Below are 12,029 nucleotides of genomic sequence, written 5' to 3'. Positions count from 1 at the left end.
AGCTGCATCAAATGCATTTCTTTGTGTTTTCCATGATGAGGGTGTGTGCGTGATGCGCGAAAGGTTCAAAACACAAACTAGCACGTCTTCTTCGGCGCATTATCTCCTCTTCGTCTGTCTCGATCTTGCTTCCTGCTAGAGCGCCCCCTGGAGGCCGTAAAAACCCATAAATACGCCGCGCCGCCATTCAAGCCTCAGGGTTCAAAGTAGCCTTCTGAATAAAATGCATTAAAAGTTCACATTCATTACAACTTGTTTTTGGAGAACAAAATGTCAGAAGAATTAAATTTAAATGCTGATTGATTGGGTTTTAATACAATGCAGATGCTCCAAACTGCTTTGTGTAATCTCTGAGTCACATGGCAGAGTAAGAGAAAGGGTTTAGAGCCCTTTGACGCAGGTCATCTAGCGTGCATTCCTACTAAAGCTCATAATAGTCACAAGCAACACAGCCAGAATAGGCAGCAGCCATAGTAGTGTTTCAAAATAGTATTTTTGTTGCTGTTGTTGTTGTTTTTTTCAAGATACCGCACAACAGTAGTCCACAGCCTTTTTACGAGTGTATAAAAGTGATTGTTAGGGTTTATAAACTATCTTGATCGTATGATTATGTTGGGATGTAGACTAGAATGATGAACTTTGTTTGAACCTTTTACCTTTCCTTGACCCTGAAAAGTTTAACCATTCAGTTGTTGAGACTTTCCAAATGGTGTGGAAACATCCTTGTTTTGCTCCACTAGGTTTTATTTCCACGACCTCGTAAAACAATAAACTGGGACCCTCTGCACTGGTTAACCGTTTGCTGAGGTGACCACCACACATGTCAAATGTCACCCCCACCTTGGCCACTCTCACCCTCACCCTTTTTCTCTCAATAAATACTCTCTTGCATGAATCCAACGGCAGACTTTGTTCGAACATTGCTGTATCTACAGTAGCGAACAAACTCTCCACTTGCAAGTGTTCAAAGGGCATACTGTCTCCTGCGTGGTTCTTGCAAAATAAGTTAGAGTCAGAACATCTCTAACATTTTGGTGCCGTGACCCGGATTCCATCATACCCACTGCTGGTCGACGGAGGACGACGTGCTGCATTGTCAACAAGCCAGCGTCCATTAGGAGGACCTGGTAAAGAGAAGACCTGGCAAGAAAATTCTTCGCTGGGCCAGCATCTTAGGTCTGCCTTCGTCGGACAACAGTGGATTGACGGAATCCGGCAGTGCAACGAACCAGGGGACAAGTAAGTTAAAGCCCTAAGTGTAAACGCGTAAAAAGTTAAAGGTGCACAAGATATACGGCTTTGGTTTGTCCGAGTTATGAAGTTTACGGTTTGGTTTGTCCGAGCTAAGAAACAGCTGGGGTTCTCGCCCCAGGGGAAGGAACAGGCTAAGAAAAAACAGAGCTTCTTTTTCTTAATTGAAGAAGGGCGTAGATTCTTCTTTGGTCTGTTTTTCCAAGCTGTTTGCATGAAAGTTGTGTGGTTGAGTGTGTGACTGGTAGGATCATTTGACTAAGAGGCAATTGTTGTTGAAAGGTCGATTTAAACCTGCATTGAGGATCCTCAAAAAAGAAAAACAAAAATTGAAAGAAAATTGGAAAAATCTAAAAATACCAAGTTAAGATGGGAAATAAAAACGGTAAATCTCTAGCTCTTGAAGGTGATGAGAAGTACATGACAAGTAGATTTCTTAATTGTATGTGATACATGCCAAAGTGGAAGAAGAAGTATGGAGTAGAAGGGAAGTTGAAATGTGGGACGCAGTGGTAGATGTTTTGGAGGAGAGTGTGGCTAGGAAGCCAAAGGGATTGAGAAAGGAAAGAAAAGAGAGAGAATTGCAATGTGCTAAAGTGTGGTTGAAAGCTTCACAAGAGAGAAGAGAACAAATTCAAAAGACCAAAAATGGAAAGATAAAAAGTGATGAGGCTGCCATTCCATTAAGATCTGAAAAAGAATTTAGGGTGCATAATGGCATCCCATTCAATGATGCCGCTGAGAGTGCTTATCAGCAACAGCTAAAGAATGCGCTCCTCACTGGTTCCCCCCCTGAATTAGACAACTGGGTGCGGAAACACTGCTTGTGTTACAACAACCATGCAGTGGGCCAGAGACGCTGACAAAGTGGTCACGAAAGGCAAAAGTTCTGATGTATTTCATCTAGATGATGATGATAATCATCTAGATGAAGATGCAACAGTCTTCTTCCAAAGTTCCCAGTGGGGCAGAGGAAGAGGTCAAGGCCAACAAGGTCGCAGGCCGCCATATGGTTCAAAACCCCCACCAGATTCTGACAACTGTTGGTACTGTGGGAGACGAGGACACTGCGAGAGTGTGTCGAGATGCAAAACGAGACCAATCAAAGGGTGGAGAAAGGGGCAGAGGAAAAGCCAAATTTTCAGCATGACGGGCTTCCTCTCCTTTGACCTCTCATGCTCCTACTTTTGGTTTAGAACATTTTTTAGGTTATTAGAACTCCTGTACATACAAGACGTATGACAATGCTGATTGTATGCCCGGCAAATGACAAGGGGTCAAATTATGTGTGCACACTGAAGTTAAAATTTGCAAATCAAGTGGTAAAGTAATACAACTTGTTTCTAAAAGATAAATAGAAAAATTAGAATGTGCTGTCCTCGCGTGCGTGGGTGGGACCAGCTTCATGATCGACCGCAAGAAATGGCCAGCTTGTGACGAATCATTGATGCCAGGTCCCCTCCCCTCGCACCGAGAGCTGTACATGTGTGTGCATATGTGTTAAACTGATAAAATTGGCTAAACCTGAGTACAAAGAAATTTGTTAGACTGTGGTCTATCCAATTTGCACCGCAAAACAGAAACAATTTTGAAGAATAAAAATAGATAGAGAAAAAATACAAAAGAGAGGAAAAGAAAGAAATCTGTTTGTAGGCAGAAACTGGTTTACACTAGTGCTCATTAGTGTCTCACCCTGATGACAAATTCGAAAGACAGAGAAAACAGGTTTTCTGGAATTGGATGAAGCAAAATTGTGGATTGCACACATTGCAAAACTAAATTTGAAAAAAAATGATTAGTTGTGTTGTAAGAGTCTACAAACTTCTATATTTTAGTTAAATCCGAGAGATTGAGTTGGTTAATGTTAAAAAAAAAAAAAAATTCTGATTAATTCGCCAGTTGGTTTTTTTGTATTGAGTTTATTTTTGGATTGGTGAATTGTTCTATTGGGAACATTAGGAATAATTAGGATAGGGATTGTGTTGAGAATGGTATATGAATGTTGTGTGGAGGACTTGGATAACTTGAGACGAATGTGATGAAAAGACTCCTCTTTGGTGACTGTGTGTGAGATGCAAATGAGCAGGGACGAATGATTTCCTGAATGAAAGGAAAATATAGGTTGAATGGTTGAGGTTGTTGGAGACTACTATGGGAGATTAGTAGAGCAACTTTGACGAAAGAGTGATTTTGTGCAAGTTAAATGCTAAGAAAACAAAAAACCCAAAGAAAAAGTCATTTTTGGATTGCTAATTACTAACGAAGCTATGAGGAAGTGGTGTGGGTGTTTAGAAGGGCACACGCTTATGCGCTTCCCTGGCTAATCAACATTTGTTTGACTGATCAAAGGAACCATTTGCTACAGGGTTTAACATCCAAATCTAACCGGGATCAGAGAATCTCCTTTAAACCAGGAGGCAATAAATGGGACAGCCCCTGTCATAACTGGTCTTTTGTCAGGAGGAATCTTTAGGAAGTGCTTGGATTCTCCTTGCAAGACTCCTGGTTTTCCAGTCCAAAAGGCCAATAAAATCGATTGGCGAATGATACAAGATTTCCGAGTAGTAAATGAAGCAGCACCTAATGTGCCTGACCCACACGCGCTTCTAAACACTTTTAAGGCAGCAGCAATTGCGACACATGGGCCTTGCCATGTGTTGACAGGAGGGATGAGGTCAATTCACTACCTTTGGTTTAGATGCTTACTAAAAAATTTTTGTAAAGCATGTCCTGTTTGTGTGAAACATAATCCACAAGGGAACATGAGACCTAAGAGAGGCTCATTTCCAAAACCGTCTTACCCATTCCAAATCATGCACATGGATTTTATTGAACTCACACAAAGTGGACCTCACAAATACTGCCTAGTGATGATTGATGCATTTTCCAAATGAGTTGACATAATCAGAACGCTCAAAATGAAAGATGTGTTAAATGCAAATTTACTGCCGCTCGATTTTTATTCCCCACAGGTCAACAACCGCTCCAAGCCAGGAAGACTGGGTCTACATCAAGGTCATCAAAAGAAAGAACTGGGCCAGCCCACGGTGGGAGGGACCATTCCACCACCCTCACGGCAGTAAAGATTGCTGAATGGCCCAGCTGGAGTGAACTATACATGTTACATCCAAGGAAACGAGACCCACAAATGCATCAACGACGACTGCTCTCCAGGAGGAAACTGGATGGGAGCTTTGGACATCACCGCTGTGTCAGGATAAGAGAGCCATTTCGAGTGGTGAGGACTCTCCTACCAACATGGCTGCACCATCAAACGGGACCTACTTCATACAGAATGGCTGGTGGCTTTGTGGTCACAAGGTTTATCCGATGCTGCCCGCCAACTGGACAGGAGTGTGTGCACCAGTGTGGGTGACAGACCACACCTACAGGATACAACATCATCAGCTGACGACAGCACGCAACTCTTCTGGACGTCGACGCAGGGCTGTTGTGACCTTTGACCCTCATGATCCTGTCTGGGGTCAGTGATGGACAAAACAGAGTGATTCAGGCTATTGAACAAATGGTCTTGCAAAACAGGATGGTTCTGGACTTGATGACTGCAACACGACGGTTCCAGCAAGGAAGCAGATCCACCATCGACAGCGTCCCCGCCCCCAGTTCAAATAGAGGCAGAATAATCCTCTTCCCCCTTGGTGGCCAGGTAGTCTCCCTGGCCACTGAAGACTGAAGACGACAACCGCGCGGCAAACATTTCCAGGTTCTCCCCCGACGAAGCAGTGCTGCAAAGGGGGTGAGAATTGTGCTCACCCTCCAACAGTGGGCGTGCCAAGCCCCTGACGGCTGAACAATCACGAGCAATATTTGTCTTGACTGTTGTTATTGGTAACATTCTGGTCGCCTAAGGCAGAGGGACCGTGTGAGACTTTTCCTGCATTATAACATCTTGCCGCAGGTTTTTCACTCACACACTAAAATTGATCTACGTAGATTGCATGGATGATGTTTAGCCGAGCATGTTTTACAGAAACTTAATGATTTGACCATCAGAAAATGCTTCGCAAGTGATGGGTACTATGATGTGCTGTTTCTGTGTTTTTATTTTTTTGTTTTTCTTTCTTCATTATACTTTCTTATTTATGTTTTATTGATCGGGGTGGGCATAATCATATGATAAACAGGAGGGATATGTTAGGGTTTATAAACTATCTTGATCGTATGATTATGTTGGGATGTAGACTAGAATGAACTTTGTTTGAACCTTTTACCTTTCCTTGACCCTGAAGTTTATCCATTCAGTTGTTGAGACTTTCCAAATGGTGTGAAAACATCCTTGTTTTGCTCCACTAAGTTTTATTTCCACGACCTCGTAAAACAATAAACTGGGACCCTCTGCACTGGTTAACCGTTTGCTGAGGTGACCACCACACATGTCAAATGTCACCCCCACCTTGGCCACTCTCACCCCCACCCTTTTTCTCTCAATAAATACTCTCTTGCATGAATCCAACGGCAGACTTTGTTCGAACATTGCTGTATCTACAGTAGCGAACAAACTCTCCACTTGCACGTGTTCAAAGGGCATACTGTCTCCCGTGTGGTTCTTGCAAAATAAGTTAGAGTCAGAACATCTCTAACAGTGATTAAGTCATCACAAAAACCACGAAAAAAATCTTATATAAGCCGCACCTGACTATAAACCGCAGGGTACAAAATTTTGAAATAAAGTTGCGGTTTATAGTCCGGAAATTATGGTAGATTCCATCACTCACAGTCGAAGAGGACCTATGATAGAAATTACAGACTTCTATATTCTTTGCAAGTGGAAAAACCTGAAAAATCAGCAGTGTATCAAATACCGTAATTTTCGGACAATAAGTTGCTCTGGAGTATAAATCGCACCAGCCATAAAATGCACAATAAAGTGAAAAAAACTAAAATATAAGTCGCACCGGAGTATAAGTCGCACTTTTGGGGCAAATTTATTTGTCAAAATCCAACACCAAAAACAGACATGAACCAGCAACAACAGGCTAAACGATACGGTATGCTAACGTGACATATACACAAACGAGAAGCTGAGAACGGGCCTGACGTAACGTTCAGAGTTATTCAAGTAAGTATTACACAAATAAGTTTATCAAACCATCTGTGTCACTCCAATTCATTAAATCCATCAATCGTATTTATGTAAAAAAATGCCGCGTATGCGCCCCATATGCTGACGTAAGTTGCAATTCTAATTATTCCACAGACCCATATAACGATATATAAAGTATATTTCAAATAACTATCATATTACAACAATAGTATCAAACCATCTGTCACTCCAAATCATTAAATCCATCGATCAAATTCGTCATTCTTTATGTCAACAACGCCGCGCGTGCGCAGCAGAGATCTAGTATATAACTATATTGTAGCGTTGACAAAGTACCAGGAAAGACGTGGATTTGGTAAACGGCTCCTTATTTAACAAAACGAGTTCAACGAGCCAACAACTACTGAACTTCCAACCACAGAGGTGGAAGTGAGCTCCATATAATAGACCGGCGTCCATAAAAGCCATGTCCGAGCCCCATCCACCGTCCCCGGACAGCCGCCCGGCCGAGCACCAGCCCCCGACTTCCCTCCACGGAGGTGAAAGAGAGCTCCCGTCGAGAAGGACCGGGCGCGTGTAAAAGCCATAATAGTTTTCCAAACCTTCTGTGTCACTCCAAATCATTAAATCCTTCAAACTCTTCGTCCTCTGTGTCACTTACAAACAAAGCCGCTAATGATGCCGGTAGTACGTGGGGCCCTTCGTCATCTTCGTCATCTCGTGATTGAATCCTTTGTCCTTTATGTAAACAACCGCCGCGCGGCACTTGCAGTTCAAATGACAGTAATCCCTTGCTACATCACGGTTCGTTTATCGCGGTTTCACTACATTGCGGATTTTTGAATTTTGAAAATTTGTGAAAAAATTCACATACAAGTCGCTCCTGAGTATAAGTCGCCCCCCCCCACCCAAACTATGACAAAAACCGGGACTTATAGTCTGAAATATACGGTACTTGTTCTCCCCACTGCAGGCAGCCCAAAGCCAAGCACTGTAATATCAAGACAGCACTTAACTGTCAACACAACCACAGTCAAATCACCAGATTGACTGGCAGATGTGTACACATTTTGGACGAGGAGTGCTCATCCTCTTGTCCGCTTGAAGCAACGTGAACTCACTCCATCTGCATATCAACAAGTGAGCATGCACATGACAAACTGCCCGTCGTGATATGGTGTGTATTGGTGGATTACACACAAGACCGGCTGGGGTCGATTACAGCGACTGGAAAACCCACTTCCGTCCTTGCTCAGTCTGTCCTTTTCTAAAAACTCCTCGTCCTCCGCCCACGGTCCACAAAATGAGCGTTCGTCCAGGACCAACGAATGCATCATCTCAGGGACGGAATGCCGTGCATGCTGTCCCGCCAATACACCACCAAAAAGGTGTGCCGACACTTACCTGAGGGTAAGCATTGTGCAGCCAGTGAACAAGGCGAGTTCCTGACTACATTCTTTGTCGCAGCAGCAGTTGATGTCACAGAGATCCTCGTGCTCATCACAGGAACACACATTGCCAACTGGAACATAGAAACATTGTATAAACATGCGGCACATGTGGAAATACGCCGAAATGAGTGCACTGCGTAAAAAAAAAAAAAAGAAAAAAAACATCATTTGATTTGTACTATGTACGGCAATGTGACATTTTTCACGCAACAATTAAGCTCATGACTATGAAAAAACGCAAATTTACATGGAAATAGAAATATACTTTTCACGCACAAAAATATGATACGCTGGTAATTTTGGAAGCAACAAAATCACAAATTGTATGCTTTCTTCATCCGTCCACTTTCCCCTTTTCTAGGTAACGAAAATACTAACAGGTGTTTATTGTGTGAAGGCGATGGCCTTCACACGTTATTCTACACCATTCACTTTATTTGTATTATTATTGTGTGAAGGCGATGGCCTTCCCACATATGTTATTCTACTACATTCACTTTATTATTATTATTATTATTATTATTATTGTGTGAAGGCGATGGCCTTCACTCATGTTATTCTACACCATTCTCTATTAGTATTATTATTATATTTTATTCTCACTTTTTTGTCCTTCATCTTCCACATAATTCAACCGATTCATTCCATTCCACTTTTGACGTATTCCAAATATTCACGAGATGAGTGCTTCTATTTTTCTTGTTTCGAAAATTTTCTGTTTTCAAATTTGAAATTCAACCAAATTCTCCAAAATTTCGTTTTTCTACTCTAATTTCTAAATTCTTCAACCGATTCAACCCATTCCAACTTTAATCACTTTGTTCACCTTATGCTTATCATATTCAGCCCTTTCAACCCCACTTCCACTATCCTTACACAATTCAACCCTTGACCCCCACTTCCAGTGTGGTGGCCATCTTGGCTTGACCCTGAAGTGCCCCCAATGAACCCTGGAACTGGAAGTGCTCCAAATCAAACCGGAAGTTAGCCCATATAAACCGGAAGTGACCTTTTTGAACCGTAAGTGGCCCCCAACTAAACCGGAAGTGACCTCTGCTAAACCGGAAGTTCCCCAAATAAACCCGGAAATGACCTTTTAAACCGCAAGTGAACTCAGCTAAACCAGACGAGACCTAAATTAAACCGGAAATGACCCAAATAAACCGGAGGTGACCAAAATGAAACCGGAAGTGACCAAAATGAAACCGGAAGTGACCCAAATAAATCGGAAGTGACGTTGTTAAACCGGAATTGACCCCATATAAACCGGAAGACCACCGCTAAACCGGAAGTGACCAAAATGAAACCGGAAGTGACCCAAATCAGACCGGAAGTCTCCCCATATTAAACCGGAAGTGACCCAAATAAATCGGAAGTGACATTTTTAAACCGGAAGTGAACCCAAATAAACCAGAGGTGACCTCAGCTAAACCGGAAGTGCCCCTAATAAAACTGGAAGTAACCCAAATAAACCAGAAGTGATCTTTTTAAACCGGAAGTGACCCCATAGAAACCAGAAGTGACTACAGCTAAACCAGAAGTGACCTAAATTAAACCGGAAGTGACCCAAATAAACTTGAAGGGACCTTTATAAACCGGAAGTGACTCCAAATAAACCGGACGTGACCTCAGCTAAACCAGCAGTGTCCTTTAGTGACCAAATAAAGCAGAAGTTACCTTTTTTAAACCAGAAGTGACCCCATATAAACCGGAAGTGACCTCAATTAAACCGGACGTAACCCAAATAAACCAGAAGTGACCCAAATCAAACCACAAGTGACCCAAATTAGACCGGAAGTGCCCCAAATCAAACCAGAAGTGACCCAAAATAAACCGGAAGTTCCCTAAATTACACTAGAAGTACCCCAAATAAATTGGAAGTGACCTTATTTCTACAAGAAGTGCCCTAAATAGCTACATTTGCGCTAACTTTTGCAATTTTTGTCCGATTCAACCGTTTCAACATTTTAACCCCAAAAGTGAACCTCCTGAACACGTATATTTTGTTTGAACCCGTATATTTCAATTGGTTCCAAATTTAAAAAAAAATTGGCAGTTTCGTTCTCTATGAGGATTCAACATTTGCCCTAACTTCTACAATTTTTGTCCGATTCAACCCGTTTCAACATTTACCCCCGAAAGTTAACGTCCTGAACAAGTATGTTTTGTTAGAACCTGTATATTTCATTTCATTCCAAATTTCAAAACGTTTTGGCACAATTTTTTTTTTTCTAAATTCCCATTCATTCTCTACGGGGATTCAACATTTGCTTTAACTTCTACAATTTTTGACCAATTCAACCCGTTTCAACATTTTAACCCCAAAAGTGAAGCTCCTGAACAAATAAATTTCGTCGGAACCCGTATATTTCGTTTTGTTCCATCCATCCATTTTCTGTACCGCTTAGTCCCCACGGGGGTCGCGGGCGTGCTGGAGCCTATCCCAGCCGTCATCGGGTAGGAGGCGGGGGACACCCTGAACTGGTTGCCAGCCGATCGCAGGGCACACAGAGACGAGCAACCATCTGCACTCGCACTCATACCTAGGGACAATTTAGAGTCTTCAATCGGCCTACCAAGCAAGTTTTTGGGATGTGGAAGGAAACCGGAGTGCCTAAAGAAAACCCACGTGGACATGGGGAGAACATACAAACTCCACACAGGGAGGGCCGGAAGTGGAATGGAACCCGCACCCTCCTAACTGTGAGGCAGACGTGCTACCCAGTGCACCAGCAGGCAGCCATCGTTTTGTTCCAAATAAAAAAAAAAAATTGGCACAGTTTTTGTTTTCTAAATTCCCATTCATTCTCTATGGGGATTTAAAATTTGCTCTTACTTCTACATTTTTAACCGATTCAACCCGTTCCAACTTTCAACTGTTCATCTTTTGCCTACCTATTCCACAACTTTCAAGTTACCAAAAATTCCAAATTTTCAATTCTGAAATTCACACCAAATTCTCCTAAATTTCGTTTTTCAACTCTAATTTCTACATTTTTCAACCGATTCAACCCGTTCCAACTTTCAATTGTTCATAATTTTCCTACCTGTTCCACGACTTCTCACTTAACAAAATTACAAATTTTCAATTTTGAAATTCACCACATATTCTCCAAAATTTCGTTTTACACTTTCAATTCAACTCGCTTCAACATCATTCGGCAGCATTCCCCAAGAAGTTATTCAAAGTCTTCGCGTTCACACGCAATTTCTCCAGAAATTGCATTTTCTAGTTTGAAATAAGCTTTAGACCAGAGTGTGTAATTCTTAATCAGAGCTTAGTTACCGCGAATCGTGGGAGTCGGTAGACGGCCGGAGACAGGCAAGAGAACATCAATATTAAATAGTTGTCGATTCGGTACTTCGGTAACTTTATAACTTGAGTTTGAAGTGAAAGAGTCAAAGTCAGTGGTCTGAGGCAAAGCAAACGCTGAACTATCCAGAGACTCGTCGTGTGACAAATTCCGGTTAGTAATTGCTGTCAAATTCACGTCGTAACCCGTGAAGTTCACCTTTGAGGCTACCACTGCAAAGAATAAATCCATGTACACGCAGCAGAAGGCAAACCAAATCGTAGCAACCTCGACCTCCATGCTTTGTTTAGTCGTCGTTAAGGACAATCTCTTCAAATACTTCCGCTGTTGTCGTAGTCCTTTTCTGCCTCGTTTTTATCATAGACATATGTAAACACTAGATGTCCGGTGCTAGCTTTAAGCCTACGTAAAGTGACATCTCGTACGGCCGCCATCTTGGGACAGAGCTACCGGGTCGTCAATGCAGTACTTTGAAATAACCTATTTTCAAACGGCTTGGTGAACCGGTAAACATGAGAGGTGTTATGATTATGAATCATTAAAAATCTCTAAATAATTTAAAAACATCTTTCTCTCTCTCACACAGTCTCTGATCAACATTTAGGTGACTAACTACCCTCAGGACATGTGAAAATGACAAATATTCTCAGCCATCCCCTGATCTTAAACTCCCATGAGGGCAAAGAAAAACTCAAAACTCCGACAAAATGAGAAACCTTGAGAAGAGACCACAGGTGGGAGGGTTAGGGTTAGCCTCTTCCAGGCTGCAATGGATGCAGAGAAGACACATAGTACAAAGAGTGTAGACAATCCAAAAAGGTGTGGAGAGCAGGATGTTATTGCACAGCAATGACTCTGAGACTCTGGTGTGAGTTCATCAGAGCAACAGCCTGGGGTAAGAAGCTGTCTCTGTGTCTGCTGGTTTTGGCGTACAGAGCTCTATAACGC

General features: G+C 42.2%; 1 protein-coding gene across 3 annotated transcripts in view; it reads right to left on the bottom strand.

Moving 5' to 3' along the window:
- LOC147061328 (tectonic-1-like) overlaps positions 1–11,426 on the bottom strand; it is a 104,354-nt gene extending 92,928 nt beyond the window's left edge. For all 3 annotated transcript variants that reach the window (XM_085934938.1, XM_085934946.1, XM_085934954.1), the window contains exons 1-2: positions 11,054–11,426; positions 7,721–7,838 (exon numbers count right to left, since the gene is read on the bottom strand). In XM_085934938.1, the coding sequence (XP_085791064.1) occupies positions 7,721–7,838; positions 11,054–11,360 (425 nt within the window). In that variant the 5' untranslated portion in view covers positions 11,361–11,426. The remainder of the gene's footprint in view (positions 1–7,720; positions 7,839–11,053) is intronic.
- Positions 11,427–12,029: the final 603 nt, after the last annotated feature.

This window comes from Syngnathus leptorhynchus, chromosome 2 (genome assembly GCF_054491065.1).
Source record: "Syngnathus leptorhynchus isolate UIUO chromosome 2, UIUO_Slep, whole genome shotgun sequence".
Lineage (NCBI taxonomy): Eukaryota > Metazoa > Chordata > Actinopteri > Syngnathiformes > Syngnathidae > Syngnathus > Syngnathus leptorhynchus.
This window is presented reverse-complemented; position numbering and strand designations above follow the sequence as displayed.